The sequence below is a fragment of the Paramisgurnus dabryanus genome, chromosome 8, assembly GCF_030506205.2.
Source record: "Paramisgurnus dabryanus chromosome 8, PD_genome_1.1, whole genome shotgun sequence".
Lineage (NCBI taxonomy): Eukaryota > Metazoa > Chordata > Actinopteri > Cypriniformes > Cobitidae > Paramisgurnus > Paramisgurnus dabryanus.
Genome location: NC_133344.1, coordinates 33,021,870 through 33,046,083, shown reverse-complemented (window position 1 = coordinate 33,046,083; position 24,214 = coordinate 33,021,870). Strand labels below are relative to the sequence as shown.

General features: G+C 37.5%; 3 protein-coding genes across 5 annotated transcripts in view; 1 reads left to right on the top strand and 2 right to left on the bottom strand.

The window, feature by feature from the left end:
• Nucleotides 1–132: 132 nt before the first annotated feature.
• On the bottom strand, nt 133–10,456 carry LOC135770497 (amino acid transporter heavy chain SLC3A2). 2 transcript variants are annotated; one of them, XM_065280174.1, is made up of 10 exons: nt 10,326–10,456; nt 7,993–8,374; nt 6,288–6,452; nt 4,771–4,868; nt 4,460–4,537; nt 4,251–4,306; nt 3,851–4,043; nt 3,161–3,268; nt 3,031–3,086; nt 133–1,138 (listed from the first exon to the last, which is right to left on the bottom strand). In XM_065280174.1, exons 2-10 carry the CDS (start codon nt 8,363–8,365, stop codon nt 757–759), a joined length of 1,509 nt encoding a protein of 502 aa, XP_065136246.1. In that variant the 5' UTR covers nt 8,366–8,374; nt 10,326–10,456; the 3' UTR covers nt 133–756. The 2 variants fall into 2 exon arrangements, with proteins under 2 accessions (XP_065136246.1, XP_065136247.1); XM_065280175.1 differs by having other exon boundaries at nt 134–1,131; nt 3,030–3,086; nt 10,326–10,455.
• A 1,855-nt stretch (nt 10,457–12,311) lies between these two features.
• ppm1na (protein phosphatase, Mg2+/Mn2+ dependent, 1Na (putative)) lies at nt 12,312–17,660 on the bottom strand. The gene is made up of 6 exons (XM_065281589.2): nt 17,074–17,660; nt 14,594–15,165; nt 13,560–13,677; nt 13,301–13,415; nt 13,028–13,091; nt 12,312–12,909 (listed from the first exon to the last, which is right to left on the bottom strand). Exons 1-6 carry the CDS (start codon nt 17,462–17,464, stop codon nt 12,877–12,879), a joined length of 1,293 nt encoding a protein of 430 aa, XP_065137661.1. The 5' UTR covers nt 17,465–17,660; the 3' UTR covers nt 12,312–12,876.
• rtn2a (reticulon 2a) overlaps nt 13,332–24,214 on the top strand; it is a 29,809-nt gene continuing 18,926 nt past the window's right edge. Inside the window, exon 1 of one of the 2 annotated variants that reach the window (XM_065281588.1) lies at nt 13,332–13,374. In XM_065281588.1, coding sequence (XP_065137660.1) covers nt 13,347–13,374 — 28 coding nt within the window. In that variant the 5' untranslated portion in view covers nt 13,332–13,346. Of the gene's footprint in view, nt 13,375–20,808; nt 20,959–24,214 lie in introns of those variants that run through there. The other variant, XM_065281587.2, reaches the window with a different exon arrangement.

The following is a 24,214-nucleotide window of genomic DNA, read 5'->3' as shown; positions in this document are numbered from 1 at the left end:
GAATTTGAGTTGTGTGTGTAATCGTCTACAGATGAGATACGCTAGAGTTCATCTTCACATAAGAATTGCTTCCCACCACCACCTCAACATTTGATTTATTTTTTTATTGGTATTCACATTGGTCAACCTGTCAACTGCAAAGTTACAGTGAAATCCTCCTTAGTTGACATTTAAACACAAAACCAGAGGTTCAGAATGTTCTGATATAAATGACCCAATGCCATTGGAGACTGAAACTGAAAGCGAAGATCATTTTGATCTGTGTTATGACAGATGTGAAGGTCAGAGGATATGCTATGAATAAGCAGTTATTGAAGCAATATGGTTATGATTTGCCCTCAAAATCTGAAAATACTCATGTCTCTTTGGCACACAGGTACTGTACAGTTTTCTAAGATATAAAAGTATCTCATGTATTTGTAAATAAAGTGCACTCCAATGCCAATTCAAACATTTATTACTTTTTTTTAAAAAACATGCATTTATGTTTAACTATATAATATTGTACATCTAATACAGTACACATATCCGTTTAACTAAAACATTTGATCCCTCACCCAGTGTTAAAAATATTGGTTAATATGATCATACTTTAAACTGACAAACATAGTATAGTACTCTCAGCTCCAGTTAACTAATTTTACCAGATTTATATCCATTCTGCAAATTCCTTTGAACTAGCACCGAAAGTGAAATAAGATATATAAATGTCATGGGATAACGGAAGAATTCATAACCATTCACAAGCCTTTCACCTCAGGAAGAGTTGTCAGTCTCAAATTGTTTTATAACAATACCCTCATGTGGCTGGAGTATTATTGTTCGTACAGACACAGGGCCTATTCGGTCGAGTCCAGTGCTCAAAACAAACAACCCATCTTCAGGTAGGCTACGAGCCCAGTCTGGTTCTACAGCATGGGGTTCAGATCCCAAATTTAACAGCACCAGTAAATGAACGCACCCCCATGAGCGCAGGAACGCTAGAGGAGGCGTGGCTGTTGAATTGAGGGTGGTGGAGGACAAAGTGGTGTTGAAGGGGAGGAAGGTGAAGCTGCCGAAGCGGAGAGCCTCTTCACGGGCACGTAATTGACTCAGAGAGCGAAACAGGGCGTGAGGACGTCTGAGCTCATCCTGACCCCGAGAATCATTCAAAACAAAGAGGGAAAAAATTAGCATTTACATCTCATTGAATGATACTTCAGATCAAAGTCTAAACTACTGTGTTAGTCAATGATTTTTGGAAAAGAAGCCATTATGCTGCATTTTATCATGTTTTACAGTTTGTTTTATTTTTGCAGTGGCATGCTGTGTAGCCCCACCTACTCTTAAAAACTTATTAGACCAAAATCCCAGTCTTCATATACATATTAAACATGAAAATATGAGCTGCTCAGAATAGAAAACATCAGATGTAGAGCAATTCATTTAAGCTGCAATCCATAATTTTTGCTACTCGCCATCTCGGTTTAAAACATAAAATTGCAGGTTACATTATGTACGTTACATACTCACATAAAGGATTATTAGGAACACCATACTAATACGGTGTTTGACCCCTTTTAGCCTTCAGAACTGCATTAATTCTACATGGCATTGATTCAACAAGGAGCTGAAAGCGTTCTTTAGAAATGTTGGCCCATATTGATAGGATAGCATTTTGCAGTTGATGGAGATTTGTGGGATGCACATCCAGGGCACGAAGCTCCCGTTCCACAACATCCCAAAGATTCTCTATTGGGTTGAGATCTGGTGACTGTGGGGGACATTTTAGTACAGTGAACTCATTGTCATGTTCAAGAAACCAATTTGAAATCATTCAAGCTTTGTGCCATGGTGCATTATCCTGCTGGAAGTAGCCATCAAAGGATGGGTACATGGTGGTTATAAAGGGATGGACATGGTCAGAAACAATGCTCAGGTAGGCCGTGGCATTTAAACTATGCCCAATTGGCACTAAGGGGCCTAAAGTCTGCCAAGAAAACATTTCCCACACCATAACAGCACCAGCCTGCACAGTGGTAACAAGGCATGATGTATCCATGTTCTCATTCTGTTTACCCCAAATTCTGACTCTACCATCTGAATGTTTTAACAGAAATCGAGACTCATCAGACCAGGCAACATTTTTCCAGTCTACTACTGTACAATTTTGGTGAGCTTGTGTAAATTGTAGCCTATTCTTCCTATTTGTAGTGGAGATGAGTGGTACCCGGTGGGGTTTTCTGCTGTTGTAGCCCATCCACCTCAAGGTTGTGCGCGTTGTGGCTTCACAAATGCTTTGCTGCATACCTCGGTTGTAACGAGTGGTTATTTCAGTCAAAGTTGCTCTTCTATCAGCTTGAATCAGTCGGCCCATTCTCCTCTGACCTCTGGCATCAACAAGGCATTTTCACCCACAGGACTGCCGCATACTGGATGTTTTTCCCTTTTCACACCATTCATTGTAAACCCTAGAAATGGTGGTGCGTGAAAATCCCAGTAACTGGGAAACCTAATAATCCTTTAGGTGAGTGTATTGAAAAAGATGATTCGCTCGTCATTTCAGAAAATTGTTCCTAAAAATATTTAAATGTTAGAAATGTATTACTGAAACACCTTACAAAGATTGTGAACCATGTAGTATAGACATTTTATCCACATTTCTGCTAAAACGGTGGCTCAATGACGCACTGGAGCCACCGCATTTCCTGCATGGAGTCTGTAAATTGCCCCCTAAAGCACATTCTACTAATAGCATAAATTTTAATATTTATTAATTACATATTTTTTATATCCGCTTGGTTTCTTTTATGCATGTTAACATTTTAAACAATGATAAAACGTATCAACAAGTAAATTAAATCAACAAGTAAAATAAAACATTTTGAGTAGGCTATATCAAAAAATGTATCAATTGTGGTAGCCCTTGCTTACAAAAAGGTTGGAGACCCCTAGTCTAGGTTGGGTCTAGATACAAGATATGTTTTTCAAGTTTAACATTTCAGAGAGAAGTTGTAAAGTCACTGTTCTGACTGACTGTTAATGCTTACCTGTTTTGTGGTATCTCCATTTGCAGGATCCTTATTAGACACATTCACATAAATATCCTAAATATAAAAAACAATCTGTTAAATCAAATTGTGACCAGAATGCCATTTTAAAGACTAATTCTCCATCTTACCTGAACTGGGTTCAGCTCATCTCCATACTTGATGATGGGCGTCCCAGGTAGAGTCATCATCAAAACGAGAATCGCTCTCTGCAGTTCCCACGGTACTTCTCCACCCACCTTTACAAACACACGGTATAACACCATACAAAAAACTCAATATTTGATACTTTTTTTTAAAGGAACTGTGCACCTGGATTAAACTTACAAGTGATAGTTTATAACTCTATTGCAGGGTTTATTTATTTATTCTTAAAGGTCCTGTTTTTCCTGTGTTTTTGAAGCTTTGACTGTGTTTACGGTGTGCAATATAACATGTGTTCATGTTTCATATGTAAAAAAAGCATTATTTTTCACACAATTTACTTATTTCTATAGCGCTGTTTTCACTGTCCTAAAAACGGGTTGATGTCTTCCTTGTCCTATGAAGTCCCTCCTTCAGAAATACGTAACGAGTTCTGATTGTGTAGTTTGTTTAGTGTGTTGTTGTGATTCAACAGTAGCTTAGCTTAGCAAGGCCGTTTGAGCTTAGCTGGCGACTGACGTATTCCTGTGGGCGGAGTTTAGTCAAAAACTGTTCTAGTGAAGTCATTTAACCGAGAAGTAGAGGGCTGTAGTCCAAACTGACCTTGACTAACAACCTACAACCCCAAGAGACATGTGCTTTCCAATAGACTACTTAATTAAGAAATGTCCACTTACAGTCCAGCTTGGCCAGTATCCTTGTGGCATCTGCAGAATGGTTTTAATGGCCTCACCCACTTCAGGGGCCTTTAGTGGATGGTGCGATGGAGGAATCAGTGACTTTGTAACCATCTCCACCAGTGAACCATTAACTAGGTTGGATGTATTAGATAGTAGAAGACTACCACCTGTTTGCCTCACCATCAGAATTCTGCAAATATGAGATAAGAACGTTAAACCCACATTTCAATTATTTAAATAATGTACAATGACAAGTTCCGTGCAATGAAACCAAGGAAACTCGAAACTAGAAGATGTTTCAAGAAGAAAATGTATAGATTTAGTGTTGATTTTATCTCTGGATGCTGGTTTAAGGTTTGTTGGTCATTATGAGTTCAGCTGAATAATGGCACAATACCTTTCATCATCTTGTGAACTGAACTCTTGCATCAGCACATTCCACTCCATTAACATCTGCAAACCATAAACCACATCCGTTTTTACCTCGCGCCAAGTACCATGATGTAAATAAAATATATACGCATCCCCACACAGTTTGTCAAAGCAAAACATTAAACATTTCCTTCCCATACAGCCAGAAGAGCATCAGTCCATTTACAGTATTACCTTGATGGAGAAGGTTGTGTCTGTGTCGCAGATTTCAAACCCTGACACACCTTGTTCCAGCCAATATCTTAAAGAGTACTGAAAAAGAGAAATCACAAAAACAGTATCAGATGGTAAAGCACGCTATTATTAAATGATTGGCATGTTCATATACAATAGTATAAATATATTTACATTAGCATTTGGCAGATGCTTTTATTCAAAGACACTAACAGTATACATCTCGAGAATCCCTGTATGTTTTAAATTGTAATCTTAGGTACATGACCTAAATGACATTGTATTACCATGTTAAGAGTTGTGTACATTACCTGTATATTTCCTAAAGTGCCGGACCGAACCTCAGTGTTATTGCTCGCCGTTGGCTCAAAAAGGACCGCTTCACAAAGGCACAGCATTATTCTCAGACCTGAACCAAACACCAAATTCACATTTTTAATTCATTCATGAACATTGTCTCAGTTATGTCTCAATTCCCCACACTACTAGCATCACAAGTAAAGTGAAGTTTACATGGCACCATTTATCCACTTCCAATGCTGGGTTGATAAAATGTGGCTGAACAGCATCATCTATTGACTTTTAAGTGTAGTACAATCCTGTCCCAAATAGCAGGAGGGGTGATTCTCACAAAATCTGGGTTTCTTTCAAGATTATTTTAACATTATGAAAATATAACATTATTATTTTAAAAATACCTGCATCAACAAATGTCATTTTTTTATTAAAAACAAGGTCTAATTTGGTTTAAAGTCATTAATTGTAACATTTTACTGACAATTTAACACAATTTGGAAAATTTCTGTAAAGGGCCTTACAAAAAATCTCATTACCGTAACCATTTGAAACTATCAACACCACATGTTTTGCTAAAATTAAGAGAAGCCATGATGACCAAGTTGTTATTAATGAGACATTAATGAACTATATTTTAATATAAATATTTTTTTAAATGTGGAAAACTACCTGTATCAGCGTCACAAGAGAATATTAATCTTTTTTACTAGAAAATTATAAAGTAATCTGTTAAACTGGTAACCATTTTAAAAGTACTGGCAATTGTGTTTTTTTTTTTTTAATCAAACTTAATGTAAATATCTGTGTGTGTGTGTGTGTGTGTGTCCTTTAAAAGTGTTACGAAGGATAAGACAAAAGACATGGACACTTCTTTCTTCAACTATTTCATCATTTTTATTATACATAAATATTTGAAAAAAAATATATGTGTGTGTGTGTGTGTATGAACATCCAATTATCTTTTATTATTGAAATCATTATTTTTTATATTACTCTTTTTAAATTACATTACAACTTATAATGCACTCAGACAATGTGGGATACATAACGATAATGAGATTTTCAGCAGATAATAATTAATTCCTATGTTAAAATAATTCTTGTGTGCAAGGTGAGTTATACGTTTTATTCAAATCTTTACTGCCGTTATATTTCAATGGTTTCATAAGAATAACCCAGATATACTCTATTTATCAAACACATTTAATAAGAGGTCATGGATGTGACCATACTACCAAAAGAGTACACTCTTAAAACGAATGTGTTACAATAACACATCTTGTGTCCTTAACTTAACACATCTGTTTGTTTTAACATATGAACTCAAAATCAACACAAAATAACACATTATGTTTGTCATTTCGTGTTGATTTTGAGTTTAGGGACAACACAAGATGTGTTAAAACAACCCAAAGTGTGTTGTTCCAAAAATAACACAGAGATGTGTTAAGTTAAGGACACAAGATGTGTTAATTTACCACATTCGATTTAAGAGTGTAAGTGCATAAACCGTAAAAGCAATACAGTCTACCTGCTTTTCGGCTTTCTGTCATAAGCTGCGTGAACTGTGGAAGGGTGCCTACATCTTGGTCAATCTGTGTCAGGTTTGGTGTGGAGCCGTCCTTACGAAACAGCCCTTCCAGGATCAGAGCCCCGACCCTCAGTGACTTGAAATACGGCAACCGCTCAGACACCCCTGAATGACAAAGATAGACCCTTATTTTGGGCTTTACTCATTTTACTTCAATTACATGAATATTGAGTATTTTTTACATTTTTGTATCTTAAATGCTTTTCCTGAGATTAGACATTTGTTTAATTTTGTGTTCAACCACATTTTTTTCTCATAGTTTTTTTTTTCATTATATATTTTCATTATATATTATATTTCATTATATTAGAGGGAGTGACTGAATTAAAAGTACAATATGTACAATTTTTACCACTAAAGGTCGCCATTTCACAATAACAATAGAGAAGCAATGTTATGCAGGTGAGTGGAACGATGGGAGATGTTGTTTTTTACCATCATGGAATTCACTAATCATGTTTGAATGGGGTAATCAAATAAAGAGCACCTATTGTCGGATTTACGTTTTAAAATTTCCTTTGGTGTGTAAGTGTGTATTAGTACATGTTAACAATATGCAAACGGTACAAACGCCAAAGTAAACAATGACGCTAGTTATAGTCTCCAACGCAAATCTCTTTTCATGGACTACAACAAACACACAGATTGTAAACAGTTTACTTCCTGGGATTGGTGATGTAGACAAGACCGACATTATCATAATTACTCCCGCTTCGGACTCAGCCTGTAAGTTAACTCCTGTTAGCAACCAAATCTTTCAGACATGGTAAGGAGCGTCACATTTCTGTCTGACGTCAGAGGTATTTTAGCTGGCCAATCAGGGACACAGAGCTTTCCTAAATCAGTGAGTTTCAGGAAGAGAGTGAAATTTGGAGCTACAAAAATGTACGGTATGTGGAAATAATTGTCAGGATCCTGTCAGAATCTTGCCATGTTTAGAATCTAGTCTCTAGTGGCAGGGTTCTGACAGTACCATGTTATGTGTGGGGACACGTGGCTTTGGATGTGCGTTTTTCAGTCACGTGTTTTCAGTGTCTTGTCTCTTTTACCCCGCTCCCTTGTCATCTTCGTCTATTGGTTTCACTGGTTGTCCTCATCATTTGCTCCCTATTTAAACTCCTTGTTTTCATTGGTCTGTGCTCGTTCGTCTGATGTTATTGATGTTGATACCCGTGTCAAAAAGCCTGTCGTTGTTTAATAGTTCCTGTTAGTACCCAGTTTAGTGTAGTTCTAGTCTAGTCTTCTGTCATTTGTAAAGTACTTTGTTAGTCTTGTGTCTAGTCCAGTGTTAGTTTATTGTAGTTTATATCCTGTCTTGTTTTGCCCCATGTGGGTTTTTGTTTTTGCCCCTGTCTTTTACAATAAAAGTCTTGTCCTGTCCACACGTGTCTGCGCTTGGGTTCATCTGCTTAAATCCCTCACAATATGTTTTTTAACCTTAAACCACGCGAACACATTGTATTATATCAAATACACAAAATAATGTTGTTTTTTAGTAATGAAATGGGTACACTAAATGCTGCATTTAGATGAAGTAATAATGACTTTGACATGCATGTGTGAATGCAATTCAAGGTTACAGTACTTTCGCAAAGTTTGAGTAACTGGAGTTATTGTTGCCTCTTAATATTGTTTGATGACTTACTGCTGATAGTGTTGGGTTCACCGCTTTCTGCATCAACAAAGAGTGCTGGTTGCAAGCGATAAAATGGATCCTTCTGCCACCAGAGCAACACAGGAGTCACGGCCCGCGGGCTCTGAACGATCACTGTGATTGCAATTCCCAACATGACCACCCAACCGATCCAGAAGGCCAGAACCAGACGAAAACGAAACTTCTTCCAACCTGGTCCACCTGCACATTTCACCAGCTCTTCTTTACTCAGGGGTTTCCAGGTGTACAGGTGAGGCTCGGGCTCTGGAATTAGCAGGGGAACGGTCTCCGAAGCATCCAGACCTGAAAATCGACTCCCAGCAGACACGCCATAGCCTGGATCGCCTTCTACCTTAAGGGTCATCTGGTCTCCCTGGAAAATAAACATTGGGATGACAAATACGATGTGCATAATTTTGATGAGGCTGTGTTAGGGGTAGTTCACATAAAAATGAAAACTTTGCCATTATGTACTCATCCTCATTGTCTTTCTTGGCTCTTCAGAACCCAAATGCAGATTTTTAAAAATTGTTGTTTTGTGGATGGTGACCAACTTTTTATAAGCTTCAAAGTGGCCCAAAGTGTTAAACAACTCCACTCAACTTATGCTGTGCATTTTAAGTGTCTTGAAGGCACAAACAAACCAAAATATAATCTATTGTTTGATGAAAGTCTTGACCTGTGCCTCTCTTTCAGTCTCTGTGTCCCGTTTAGGCAGTTTTAGGATGCCTTTGAAATAACATCACCCAAGGCTGAAAATAACCTTGATTAAAATAATGTGCATTAACCAAAACAACACCGATATCCTTAACAAGAAAGCAAAAAATTTGCATTTGGGTTTTGATGAACAAAGAAAGACATTGAAGGTTCAAACGACATAAATAATGATAACATTTTTGGGTGAGCTATCCCGTTAGTGTTCTCCCCCCAAAAAAAAAAAACCCTTACCCTTAAGTTGTTACAAACCTGTACAAATGTATTTGTTCTGATGAACAGAAGCCCCATTGACATCTGCAGCAGGATAAATGAATACTAATGGGAATCAATGAGGCTTCTGGTCGTTTTACTTACAAACATTCCTCATAATATATTTCTTTGTTGTCAGCAGAACAGGATGTATAAAAGGTAAATAAATTACATAACTTGCATTTTTGGTTTAACTATCCCTACAGGCCTTTTTGAATGTACTTTCGCTTTCACAAGACATCAACAAACACCATTACATCTCTTTCCTTAACAAGTGTTGCATATTATGTTATGATGATTCATGTTGATGAAATAATTTTAAATATGGCAGACGTTTCCAGTTTCTCTGTTTCTAATGTAAACACAAAAAAACTAAAGCTCACTTTAATCAAAATGCAGATTGATTAACATAATATGCTTTTACTAATATGGTAGCGCCAATGTACTCTCTCTGTTCACCTAAAATCTAAATAAACAATCATCAAAAATGATATTACAAAATTGCAACATTGACTGACGTAAACTTGAAGAAGTGGTTTCTTTAAAGAAAATAAAACAAGATTATTTTATCATTTAAAATACATTTTCCTGCTCCATAAAATCGTATACATTCTGTAAATTAGAAAATAGCCACATGGTGCCTAAAAAAAGTGTAAGCGCAGCGGCAAATGCTTCAAATATAAAAATCACATTGAATGTTAGCAGCAGCTTACCTGTTGCTGTTGTAAAGAAAGTGAAAGATACTTTCTGTTTGTTACCCGCCTTTCAGTTTATTTGCATGACAAACACTACCTTTATATTGTCAAGGTGCAACAAAGAATAGACTTGACTGACCTTCTCTGAGCTCAAAACACTCTTCTGCATTTAAACGTCTGCTTATAACCCTCCATTGGTACGAAAGGTATGACATGAACATCAAGAAGAGGTACAGGTCATTAGTACAGAGGTGTAATGGCCCATGACACTTCAGTAATACATTCTACAGAGCTTGTATGTGCTACATTGAATATGATATAACATGTACATACAGAATGTAAGTATAATATGAAACATAATAAGACGAAATCTCTTTTAGAGTAAGGTAAACATAGCAGCTATTAGATCCCCTGTGTGGTAATTTGGTGAAGCATTGCGTAAAAGTTTATCCACAAACATTTTTTTTAATGGATCTACTATTTATACCCTAATAAATTGACTATTTTATTATTTTGATGTTTTGCTTAAAATCTAACAAGCATAACTCTTTAATGAACATCTTGGTGTTGCCAAATATGGGCCACTGTTTACAATCAAGTGTATATTTAGTTCTTCATAATGATGTTGCTCTTATAAAAATATAAATAAATCTTTCTCCTCACCAATTTATGAAAAGATGAGAAGGCTGGGTGCTTGCCAACACCTTGCTGTCATCTTTTTAAACACTGAGTCATGACAGACACGAGGGCCTGTAATAAAACCACTTACTAGCAAAGCAGAACAAGCGACATTGCTTACAAACGAGAGGAGGGGAGATTTTAAATAAAGCAAAGCTTTAAGTTTATTGGACAACGTCCCAACGTCTCCAGTATAACATTGGTTTAAGCCAATTAACATGTAATGGGAGGGGCAACGCAGCCTGGAGTTCTAATAATGCAGGTAGGATAGCTTCAATATGATTTAAAATTTTAATCTTTAACATAATAGTTTGAATTAATTAATTAAAGGACTATTAAAGTTTATCGGTGAAAAAATACTGGCCGAATCTGTTAGGCGTGTTCGACTTCTTGTGTCGCCGGCTGTCCAGCTCAATTAGTGTTTAACAAATAACGCGAGAGCGATTCGAGAACCGTCTGCTCCGTGTGTGTTCGAATCGTTCTCGCGTTTCTTTGATGTCATACTGTACGCTAAACGATCTGCGCAGCGCCACGTGAACTCACCCTTTCAACTTATATGTGTTACGAACAGGTATTTTAACTCCAGCTGCAAAATTTGACCAAACGTTACATAAAAAAATATTTGTTGATTTGTAGCAATTTATTTATTTGATGATGTTGCAAATACGTACATACCTGATCGGCGCGATGTTTTAAAGATATATTTACTTAATCTACTTCGTGAGACACAAGGCTGCTTTAGAGAGATTACATGGAGAAAAATATGTATGGACTATATTTTTTATATTTCTTTACAGAGAATGATCATTATTGTTTGTATTAGCTGTCAGGGTTTCTCAAAAACGATTAAATTACATAACCACTAGATGGCATTATTATACTAACGTTACCTGAAATAACAGCGATCGTTTCTGTTTTTCCACCAGTGCATTGCAGTGATAACTAATGAGATGTACATGTAGCCTACGCCGTAACATCAACAAAGGAGTGCAATGCAGTACATGTCGATATAAACAACACGTTTGGCCTGGGTTTAATTATCTTCGCTTACGTACAGTAATATGATATACTTGCAAATATAAAATGTTTTTATAGATGGATATTTGCTGGAGGACAGGAAGAGCAAACGGATAAAGATAGAGAGACTAAGGGGTCAGAGACAGAAACAGGTAAGAGATGATAAAGAATAAAGCCTGCTTGTTGTGTGTGGCTCAGTGCAGTACTTTTTAAACTTTTAGCATTATAATGAAATTCACAAGACAGTTAATAAGCATCTAAACTTTTCCTACAATAGTTTAAACTAGGGATAGTTCACCCAAAAATGAACTATTCATTGAAATTTGATCTGATGAACGCAAAGGAAGATATTTTGAGGAATGTTTGAAACCAAATCAATCATGAGCCGCATTGACTTCCATAGTAGGAAAAAAATACTATGAAAGTGAATGGGGCTCATGATCGATGAATGTTGACAGAATGTTTATTTCATTTCAATTTTCAATATCTCTTTAAGTATTCTATCAGTATGACACATCTACACCAAGTGTTAAGTCTGGGAATTCAGTATATAAAACAAATAAATAAATAAATAAACGCCACATAACCTTTTACGCTGACTGATCCACAAGGGCGGGGCAGATGTGTTTTAAATTAAAACTTTTTGTACTTATTGTAGCTTATTGTCCAAGAACAGGGCTTACCATCACATAGCCCACAAGGGTTTAGCTTTGATGTCTGAAATAAATCCTTTAGCAACAAAAAATATAATAATTCATGCCAGGAGTTGAAATCACAGCATGTAAAATAATAAAGGAACTGTTTTTTTTATTGTTTGTCATTGTTGCATTTACGTTTTATTTAGTTGCATTAGTGTTTAAAGAAGCTTTTTGAGAAATCAACATTTACTGTAAAAATACTGTAAAACAATATCCGAAAAGAAAAGACAAGTCATTGGAATGGGTAGTCAAGTTTACACGTTATCTTTTTATTGCTGGACAGAAGGTGAATAGTATGTATGTTCTGAATGTCACAGGTCTTTATTATATTATAATTATATTGAATTATATATATTGAAAATGTTTATTTTTACCACAACTTTTCAAACCATAAGGATTTCAAGTGTCAAATAATGCAAAAATAATGCTTACATTGCAAAAATAACAATTTTTATTTAACACTTTTTGTTCATTGGTTTTCTGTTTGGGCAGGCACACTCATGAGTGAGACAGTGTTGCGATATCAGAGTGCTCAAAAAACAGAGCAAAGTCTTAACAGTGCCACAGACACTGTGTATTTATACTTTAATCTATCCATGAATTATAGAGAGAACTAGACATTTCAGCTTAAGAATGCTTTCCTTCATGAAACCTTTGTGAAATTTCACTCTCTGTTTCTATTTTAACAACATTGATTTGAAAAAGAGAAAAATTTGGCTACACAGTTTGTCCTTTCTTAAGTAGTGGGCTCAAAATTGTCCTCATTTCATTGGTAAGAACATCCACAGAGATTCCAGGCTTGATTTTATTTCCAGGAAAATTCACGAGTTGGAATCCTCAGATCCGACAATATCCTTAAATTTTAAAAAGATATATGAGAATTCACATCACAAAAAATTATTTGCATTTATAGATAGTAAATATGTCTTTATATATTTAAGATATTTAAGACTAAAAATTTCAAACACATACCATCGCCTCAATAGACCGTATGGCTGCTGCATATTTTTGATATGCCGCAATTATGCAATCTTTCCTGCAACAAAGAAAAACAGTAAAAAAGAGCGAAAACTCTTCTTTGAAAAACTTACCGTATAAAGGCAATAGTTTGAATAAAAACAATCAAAATCAAAAAAATATCTTTCCTGTCTATTACTGTATATACTTACAATAACAACAGGCACAAAAGCATCTTGCCTTTTTTAATACGCTTTCTGTGATGCTTCCTTTATAGTTGTCACTCACTTGCTTATTATTCCTCCACCTGGTGGAAGGCCGGGAATTTCTTCAGATGCCAGGAACTTCATCACATAGAGCAGGTCAGGATCCTCATCTTTAGCTCTCATCATTTGAATGATCTCTAAGTGACGTGAATCGAAAATACATTTTTAGAAAGTAAAGCTAATTGTTAACACTCATTTCGCTCCTTTGGTTAGGATTAATATAAATTTTACTATGTTAAATTTTACTTGTATTTAACTGACGGAGAAACTGGTCAAATTACTTTCCACTTTCTGCTCAATGATTTGCTCTAACGCTGCCTCACGTTGCAATGCCTCTGGCGTCACTTTGGGGGCGCTGTCGAAGCAGATAATGATGATGCTGATGTTGTCTAAGCTTCCCTGAAAGATTAGCAAGATATTTCATGAATTTACTTCAAATAAAATACATTTTTAAAAATCCTGCCTTAGTATTGCTTTAGAATGACACAGACTGATAGCACAACACACAAAGAAATAGAAACTGAATACAAAGAGTAAAATGCACACAAAAATTACTTTCTTTGTGTTTACAAACAGCAAATACGCTTTAGCCTCTGTCCTGTTCTGTTGGATATTCCTGAATATCCCTATACCTAAAGTCTAAGACCGAGACAATCTTGTGCATAATCCACCCTTCGCTTCTAATCGGTCTATTTAAAGAAAGGTCGCTGTTGGTAAAGAACATGTCAAGCTGATTCTGTTACTGTAATCTTACTTGCGTCAACATGCAGCATTATATAATATTACGTAACCCAGATGCATGTAATAATGTTTAATAACAACATGTTCAGCATGTTTTAGAGTGAGGGGTTAAAATAAAATTATCATTAAGGGTTAATTGTTTAAAAAATGATCAAAATATGTACCCCAGCTGTCACTGGGGAAATACCCTTTAAAAAGGTCTTAATATATACCATTAGGTACACACATGTATACATTTGGTACACATATGTACCTTGAGGGACTGATATAAACTCTTTAGGTGCAAAGCTATACTTATTGAAAGGGTACAGTCGCAGTGAAAGCTAGGGGTCATATTTTGATTTTTTTTTCTGACAGTTCAGGCCTAATATCTTTTAAAAATATGTTCGTCCCCACTCGAGCGATTAAAAATCTGTGCAACCTGACTCACAGAAGTTGCCAATCCGTCATGGAAATCAGATTAGAGCTTGCAATTTAGGAAAAGCTTGCTAATTGCGTGACGCCCATGGATGTGTCTTCTGAGGTTGGATCAAGACCTTCAGACCAATTATATTCTCTCTCAGCTAATACCAACCTTATAGAGGCAGAGGTCAATGACCTGCGCACAAATGTCTCTCAGATCGTCGCACACCTGCAGACGGTTACGCACAAATGCACACAGTTCCTCATTACCAACTGCATCCCATACACCATCGCACGCCACCACCAAGAACTCATCTTCCGGGGTTCGCCTCAGTTCGTACACCTCGGGTTCAGGTGATACCAGCTGTTCGGTCTGGGTCTTCAATTCCACCTCCTTAAAATCGTAGTCTCCAAGAGCTCGGGACACAGCCAGAGAACCATTGATGCGCTGGAGGGTGACCGACCCACCGGCGTTCTGGATGCGCTCTTTCTCTCGTGGGTTGCAGGGTTTGTGGTCCTCCGTGTAGAAGACCACCTGGCCATCACGGCAAAGGAAGGTTCGTGAATCACCGCAGTTGATGAAGTAGATGTTTCGCGGAGAGATCATAACGGCAGTCGCCGTTGATCCGCTATGGTCCCAGTTCTCGTTACGTGCCAGGGTGTGCATGTGCCGGTCGATGCCAAGAAAACCATTCCTGATGCCATCTTTGACCTGATCTGGATCCTCATCCGCCATCACACAGCCTGATCACACAATCACAGGGTTAAAAATCACAGGGTCTGCCAATAATCTGCCTTTTGATTAACTTGAAGTCTTAAAGTTAAGCTTGTAAGCTATTTTTTTACCACAATGGCTATTTTATTAGTTATTAATTGTCCAAGCTTAGTAATTTTGTCAAAGTAAATGCCAATTGTGAGATATCGGCATCAATTCACAGTTAGCAGTATTGACGATAACATTTATTTAGTTCATTTTAAAATCTTATGCAAATAATTTGTTATTGTTTAAAAAATTTAAACAATGGTCAACTACAAGTGTACAAGAATAAAAAGTAGTCTTTCTTCTGGAATTTGTTACATCAATTGAAAACAAAAGTGCTTTTTAATCAGTATCAACAAAGTCCTAAGATACATTTGTATTTTAATTGATAAGCATTGCTATCAAGATTGTCCCAAATGACGCACTTCATGTGGAGTTGCCGTCTCATGGACTTAAAATGTCCGTAAAGTCCACAAGACTGTAAGGGCGCATTCACACGAGGCGTAAGCGTTGACGCTTCCCATTCACTTTTAATGGGTGACGTCAAGCGTTGGCGAACTGAATTGTGGATCCGTTGACGCCGAAGTTGAACATAACTCAACTTTTCAAGCGGCAAAGCAAGCGTCAGCCAATTAGATAGCCTTATGAAAATAACCTAGGCAGAGCCAGCCAATTACGTTTATGGAAGACCGGAGCATGTGCTGTGGCCACTGTGATTGGCTGTTGGCCATGTTAAGACAAGCCTTCCGTCAAGCGTTAATGCTTTCGCCCCGTGTGAATGCGCCGTAAGGTGTCTCATTTGTCATTTTAGGTTTCAAAAGGGTGGTCACAGAGAGCCCAGTCTCATGAAATTACGTACCTATATTCAAGAATTTTCATTTTTTTTTAAACCAATACTTAAAGTGACATCCTAACCCAAACACCAAATCTAACCCTAAACCGAAGCAAAAATGGCTTGAAAATATGAAAAAGCAGTTGAGTAACCAATACGTGACAAGGACACAAACAGAAATTTGTGATACAATCACGAAAAAACTCGGAAATTTGTGAAAAAGAATTAAAAAAATTACGTGACTATAGGTATATAATTACGTAAGCCTGGGTAGTCCAGTCTACCCTTTTTACTCATTACGTGCACTTTCACTGGAACCACACTTGCGCAAGCTTCTCAGTAGAGGTCTTCTCAGGTCTAAAGAAATGTACTTGACCCGAAATGACTTGAATCACTTTTTAACCGAACCTGACGGGCATAAATAATTTTTTTAAAAGAAAGACCCAACCCAAACAAACCCGAGTCCAACCTGACCCAGTGGCAATTATTTTTTAACCCGACTGGACCCGATTGTAAACTACAATGACGTGTGCACAGTCTGCACCCCATATGCACCAGTCAGACAGAAACACTGGTGGCCTGCCAACCAATTTGACCCGCTGCTTAATTTATTTTCATTGGTTACCTGCAACAACACCAAGGTAACCGCTAAAATGTGCATTCGTTTCTAAGTGAACCTGTGAAGACCTCTACTTCACAGCAGACTTCTCTCCGACAGGCAAGGCGCATCATGTCACGAAAGTGTAGACTTTAGGAAGACCATAACTGTTTAGGGTGCTATTTGGGACAGGGCCTTAGTTAAACTTTGTTAAACATCATTTATACTATAGACATAAATGATACATCTACTTGTGCTGCTTGAATATGTGTGCTGTTGGTTTTTCCTGTTTTGGGTGTAAAAATCCTATAGGCTATGAAATCCTATCTGTGGATCAGAACAGTATATAGACCACTCACATTCTATGTAAGAATCACAACCATCATTTGAAATTGCTTTATAAGAAGAACATCTATTTATTGTTTTCTATGACCACATATAAACTCAGTAAACCATGAGTACCTTTATCCAGTATGAAATCCAGCAGGTGTTTGGCGCAGTACTGAGCCACTGTTCTTCCAGCATGTCCATCAAACACAGCAAAATAGCTCCAGCTTGGAAGTCCTCCAGACATCTCTGGCATGCAGGTGTGGGCATCCTCCATCTGGACGCGCCAACCCTGCACAGAGGCCATGCCGTAGTTAACTCCCCATTTTGATCCCCCTTCTTCCATGTCCTTCGCCAAAATCGGCCGATCCAGGTACGGACTTGGATTGTCCTCCTCATTCTCAAAGTCATAATCTTCCCTTCTCCCACCCTTAAAGAAGAAGGTCACCATCTTCTCTGTCTCCTTCACCAGCTGTCTGAGGAAGGAGGGCACCTCCATGGTACTAGCCCGCCTGGCTGTTCTCATGGCTGCTTGAATTTTGTCTCTTGCTAGTATACGTCTCCTCAAATTTCTCTTCCTGGTCTTCCTCGGCTAATCTAGTTGTGCAAGCAATGTGTTGTCAATCACTGTCTGTTAAAGACATTGTTCATGCAATAGCTCTCTAGACTGTCTTAGTCCCTTGAAATCCATTGGATTGCTGCAATAGAAGATGGTGATCTAAAGTCATGTGAACTTTTGTCAAGCTGTTGTCTATGTCCAGCCGGTTCTGATTGGATGAACTATTTACGTTTTCTCATCCTCCATACTGTGTTCTCTCTCTCTCTCTCTCTTTCTCTCTCTCTCTTTCTCTCTCTCTCTCTCTCTCTCTCTCTCTCCGCCTGTGTCTAATCCCGGCTTCATAATGTGCCTGGATTAGATACGTGCACTTGATGAACTACGCAGTGTTTCATAATGTGCAACTAGACTACAGTCAAACAAACAGGATAGATTTGTGACTTACAATACTGGCATACACTGGGATGGGTCCAGTGTATGGTAACGCTTTATGAAAGGTTTTGTGGAGTAGGCTGGGAAGAAGTGAGATGAAATGTTACATTTAAAGGGATTGTTCACCTAAAAATGAAAGTTTTTTTGAATCTGAATCAAACAATGTGTTTCATTACTACATAAATAGATATGCAATTGATACGAAATGTCTCTAACACTAATTGTCTTTATAAGTAAGGACTGCATGACCTCCTTTGGAAGCCCTAGTTCTTAGAAAGCTTGTGGATTACTGCGGTATGTAGATGTGTGAAACTGGACTTGAGCCAAAATAAACACCTGTGTGTCACATGATTAGCCCCATGAGGCATCTTTGCTCTGTGTACAATTAAAATGGGTTTGGTAGGCTACTTCAGTTTACGAAAAAAAATTCAATATTTGACAGAACACTTGTTGGATTAATAAATAAACCTATGCAGGATTATTTTTAACCCAATGGGTAAATATTGGACAGAACCATAGACTGTAAAAAAGATGAATGTAGTGTCCTTGACGTCACCCATATGTTTCTGAAGATCGTTTTTGAAGGTTAAAGCGTCATGAAACCCGCTGTTTCAGCTCCAGTCTACCTCACTGTCATTTTGAAAAATGCTACTTAAATGGGCGTGGACCCTGTGAGAAGAACGATGATGAGTGGGCGGGGCAACTGATAAAACTAAGATTTACCATAGACTTACTAAGATTAGCAGTATTACAGAACTAATTTAAAATAAAATATTTAATATAAACAAAGGTCAAATAAAACTGTTATGGTTGAAATAATAGCGTGTTTGAAGATAATAAAAAGTCCTCAGGACATGGTACCTCAGAACAGATCAAAGTCCACCGGCCTCCCGTACAGTAGCTTTCCCAAACAAATTCAGTTGATGGTGAGTCTAGCCCTGACAGCATCGCGGGGAAAATCATCCAACGTATTTACGTTGAACCGTATCCATGTGCGATTATCCTGAGCTCCAGACACCCCTCCCCAGGCTGACCTGGCTGCACGGAGCACATGCACACACACACACACAAAAGCGAAACATCTCCGCATTGGAAAAGAACACGCTATCTTATAAATATTAATGAGACACTGGCCGTTATGAGGTAATTTGCCACGTCACAGGTAGTGACGTTTACACGATATGGAGTTTAAACCCGGAAGACAAAAATATTACAAAAAAGCAAAAATTAACTAGTTTTCTCCTAATGTTAAAATTAACAGATACTAACATTGTCTTCTATGATGTGCAACACAACTAACTTTGTTCACATCTAAAAAAAGTGTTAGTTAGTGTTTCATGATGCTTTAAGTCGTATAGGGCCACCCTCTGATCTCTCTGATGAAGCCAATACGGAAGTGATTTAAACTGCAATTCATCAACTGGCCACTAGAGAAAGTCAATTCCCATAGACCTTCATGTTAAAATTCCCAACTTTACAGTAGAAAATAATATGTTTACAGCCTGGTACATAAAGTGTTTTTGGTCTATATAGCTAATTTTGCCCTTCGTGACAACTGTAAGGGGGTGAATTTTTTTGTAACTCATCCGTTTAAATTAAGCCTTAAACTTCTGCATAATTAAGGATGTGGCCACTTGAGTGATGGTTGAACAGCCACTGCTGTCACTGGAGTCAACCAGTGACCAGTCACCTCAGCTTCACCCACGTGTCGCCTCTTTAGCCATGTTCGGATATCCGCGAGTGATGCACGGTGACGCGCGGCTAAGATGGTGACGGCAGGCACCGCCTACTTTAAGCTTCAAAAACGATCTTCAGAAACCTATGGGTGACGTCACGGACACTACGTCCATCTTTTTTACAGTCTATGCTTAAAGTAGGTGGTGCCTGCTATCGCCATCTTGACCGCGCGTCACCGCGCATAACTCGCGGATATCCTAAAATGAGTAAAAAGGCGGGACATGGGTGAAGTTGAGGTGACTGGTTGCTTAAACCACGCCCGCCTAGCTGGACTCAGGAGTGGCTGTTTAACCATCACTCAAGTGGCCACGCCCTTAATTATGCAGAACTTTAAGGCTTAATATCATTTAAACAGATGAGTTACAAAAAAATTCACCCCCTCACAGTTGTCATGAAGGGCAAAATAAGCTATACAGACCAAAAACACTTTTTGTACCAGGCTGTAAACATATTATTTTTGTACTGTAAAGTTGGCGTTTTTAACATGAGGGTCTATGGGAATTGACTCCCTTTTAGAGCTAGCCTCTAGCGGCCAGTTAATGAATTGCCGTTTAAGTCACTTCTGTATTGGTTTCATCCGAGAAATCGGAAGGTTGCCCCTCGGACAGAACACATGTTGGGATATTAAATAAACCTATGCTGGGTTGTTTCAATGCAATGCTGAGTTATTTCAACAGAATTTATTGCGTAATTTCCACTGAAACAGGAAGTTAGTGTGGGACATATTGAGTAGCTCCTCCCCCTTTTAAAATAGCCAATAGCATTTAGTTTACCTCACAGTCTGGAATGATAAAAATCAAAAACCAAAAAACTTCAATTTCAATTTAATAGGGACTGTAAATGAAAACATTTACATTTAATGATCGCATGGGTCATTTCAAGGATGCATCACATTCAAGCAGGCAGACAGACAGATTATGCTGATTTAAGATGGCAGGGATGAACTGCACACACATGGATGCTCTCATTCTGACAACAGCTACACCCATCCACCCATTCAAACTGTAATCTTTCTCCATTTACCCTTCATGGGCTGCAGTACAGAGAGAGAGAGGGAGAGAGAGATGCAGCCTGGGAGGGGCCGGCTCATACAAAGAAGAGAGAGAGAGAGAGAGAGAGGGAGAGAGAGCACTGCACTAAAAGAGAGGGAGGGGTGCGTGGGGGACACACAGAACGTGAGGGAGCCAGGAAGAGAGGCTGTGATCAAGCGGATGAGGAGAAGGGGACTCCAGTTTGGATGGGCCCAGCAGTGCCTTAATGGAGCATGGGTCAGGTTATAGGGTTCTCCCACTGCAGTAAGTGCTTGCTTTATTTTCCTCCGCCTGGAAATCAATCTCACCATCATCGGCATTGTTCTTTGTCTCTGTTTCTCCCTCTCTATAGCTGACGTCTTCATATTTTGTTGCTTTCTTCCTAATGCACAGCATCCATCTGTTTTGCTGTATTCTGCTGATGTTGCAGTGTGTGGTTGTGTACCTGTGTATGCAGCAAAGTGATGTGTTTACAAACGTGTTTAAGGGGCAATCGCTGGACAATTGTTAGTTTTTGTGTTTGTTGTTAGAATATATAAGTACATTTAATACGTGCAATGTATGGTTAATAGACAATATCACATATAATATGGTAATTAGAGGGAAATTAATTGATATGTGCTTGTGAGTTTAATACTTTTTATAAAGGAAATCGGGGGTATTTAACAGTATACAGTATGCCCTGTTCCTAGACTTATTTTTTTGGGAAAATATAAACGTGTGTTAAACAAAAATACAATATAAAGTTACATTTACCTAAAGCTAATGTTAAGAAGCTATTCTTACCTACATGTGACATTAACATTTTAATGTATTAAGTGAAATAACGTAAGTTTATGACTCTTATATGATCCTTAAATGCAAAGCTATTCAATTATTCATGTACTGCACAATGTAAACATATTCATATTAGGGGTGTCAGGATTCTCCAAATCCTCAATTTGATTCATTTTCGATTCTAAGGTCACGATTCGATACTCGATTTTTACATTTTTTTTAAATCCCAAAAAAATGCTATGCCATTTTTAAACTACACTTTTATGAAATATATTATCTGACCTTGAACCCGGAAATTCCCTGCCATGTTAGTCGTGCTGCCAGTGGAAAAATATGGTACACGCACATACATGATAAAACAAAACTTTCTGATAGATGAACATCGCTGTCAGTACTTTGCACCTTAAAAACGCACTATTATTACTGTTGAGATTGTGAGACTTTACCCCAATAAGGGGCCAGTCACACCAAAAGCGTTTATGGCAGTTGCAGGCACCTTATTTGAATGAAATTTATGGGCAGGGAGCCAATTTTTTTAACAAAGGCAGTGCATCGCGCCTTGCGTTTCGAAGCGTTTAAAGCGCGGTTGGTGTGACTAGCCCCTAAGTCATGTTTAAATGCTGTTTTCATAACTCTTAAGCAACTGAAATAAGTTGTTGTGAAACTTAAACAGATCTCAGTTCAGAGAAACGACCGGTCCTGTCACAGACTGTGCTGTTTTTTGTTTCCCATGTAAAGAGCAGCTCGCGTGGTGTCTCCTGCATCTGCCATGCTATTTTTTGACTGGCTGTACCAAGCTAAGTTAGAGGAGGTTGACTCGCAGCACTCAACAAGTGTTTTTTTCCCGCTTGGCAATATTATACCATGTGTATTCATAGCTACAATCCATAATTTTCCATAAAAAACAGAAATCCTATAAAATCCAGTGTTCAAAACCTCTTATCTTACCTCTTATCTTACCATGATACGCAAAGGTAAACTTACAATAATGATTTGTAGGTTGAGTTGTAGGAAATGCCAGTTTGATGTTATTTGACCTTGGAACACATTGAAGGGATAGTTCAGCCAAAAATGAAAATTAGCCCATGATTTACTTACCCTCAAGCCATCTGAGAAATATATGACTATCGTCTTTCAGACAAACACAATTAAAGTTATATTAGAAAATGTCCTGGCTCTTCCAAGCTTTATACGCTTTATTCAGTCCGCTGCCATGTTGATTCCAAACAGAGGGTTCAAACCACTTTAAACTTATTGTTTTGTATCAGGATGCTGGTCAATCAGCCATCAAAACACAGAAAATATAATTTACAAATTACAAAGAAACCTCAGAAAACATGGATTGTTAAAATTAGAAGGGATGTATGACCTTCTTTGAGATGAAAGTATTGCATTGAGAATATTATATCCATTTTGGGTATATACCTGTTAGCTAAATGCTAATTTCTCATGTTGTAAGCATGTTTACTTTTCTTTAAAACACCAATATAGTGCAACAATGTATTTTCTCTGTTATGTTTTTTAAAGATATGAACATTGACTTGATAACGTGTGATTGACTGGATAACAAGCTATTTACTTGATTGTGCAAGTATTGTTAGAGGTAAAACCCCATATGAACCCTTAAAGTTGTGTCTAAATATTATTTAGTTAGTAATGAATTCTGTTTTCTGTTAATTAAATTTTCTGTTACACTTAGTTTATAATGTATTCACGCCTTGCATTTTTTGTATTCTGAACAAATTGGACTATATTAAAGTAAAGTAGTAAAGTATACATGCCAAAAATATTAGAAATTATTAGCCAACATATTTACCTATTGTGCTGCTCCTCAAAATTTGGTCATGTGTGCCTTTTAAAGGACAAGTTCGGTATTTTACACTTAAAGCCCTGTTTTTAGATTGTTTATGATGAAATAGAACGGTTTTGACTGAAATTTTGACATATGATGCTGTCCCGAGAATTTTCGGGTGTTTGTTGTTTCACCTCCCACCTCTAAAATGGGTGTATAGATGCACTGGAACAATCCTTCCTAAAATGCATTAATCTTTCGTTTATAAAGAGTGGTCAGGGGTGTTCACTGATATGCTCACACAAAAATCACTGCAAAAGATGCTTTCCAACCGGTGTTTTACCATTCGTTGTAAACTTGTGGACCTATTTTTTTAAACTAAAATTTATTTTTGCTTCATGTCCCCTTAGGGGCTCCGTACTTTTTCCTGAGAAAAGTTGAAGTTTTCTTGACTTCTGACCCCTTTAGACCAGATTTTTTAGGTGTTAAATCAGTGTGCCTTATTTTAAATGTTTGATCAGCATTTTAAAGGGACAGTTCACCCAAAAAAAAAAATTTCTGTCATCATTTACTCACTCTCATGTTGTTACAAACCTGAATAAATGTCTTTGTTCTGATGAACACAAAGCAAGATATTTTGAGAAATGTTTGTTCGTGGACCCCATTTACTCCATAGTTTCTATTATGGAAGCGAATGGAGTCCACTAACAGTTTGGTTACAAACATTTCTCAAAATATCTTCCTTCGTGTTTATCAGAACAAAGAAATGTATGCGGGTTCGTAACAACATGAGAGTGAGTAAATAATGACAGAATTTTCATTTTTGGGTGAACTATCTCTTTAATTGGTTTGAACCACAAAACATGTGATGTCCATTCAAGTGGGTCTGAAGGGGTTAAAGTAATAGACATAGTCAAATTTCTCCTGCTTGTTTTTTTCACTCAATTGAGC

What these genes read in the sequence shown, in the direction of transcription:
- LOC135770497 (XM_065280174.1), bottom strand. Translation starts at nt 8,365, where the DNA reads ATGACCCTTAAGGTAGAAGGCGATCCAGGCTATGGCGTGTCTGCTGGG. An exon ending in AGTTCACAAGATGATGAAAG is followed by an intron (nt 4,044 to 4,250) that starts GTATTGTGCCAT and finishes TCATATTTGCAG; the next exon opens with AATTCTGATGGTGAGGCAAA. An exon ending in GATACTGGCCAAGCTGGACT is followed by an intron (nt 3,269 to 3,850) that starts GTAAGTGGACAT and finishes GTGTTTGTAAAG; the next exon opens with GTGGGTGGAGAAGTACCGTG.
- ppm1na (XM_065281589.2), bottom strand. Translation starts at nt 17,464, where the DNA reads ATGAGAACAGCCAGGCGGGCTAGTACCATGGAGGTGCCCTCCTTCCTC. An exon ending in GGATTTCATACTGGATAAAG is followed by an intron (nt 15,166 to 17,073) that starts GTACTCATGGTT and finishes TTGTGTGATCAG; the next exon opens with GCTGTGTGATGGCGGATGAG. An exon ending in GGTGGAGGAATAATAAGCAA is followed by an intron (nt 13,092 to 13,300) that starts GTGAGTGACAAC and finishes TCTTTGTTGCAG; the next exon opens with GAAAGATTGCATAATTGCGG.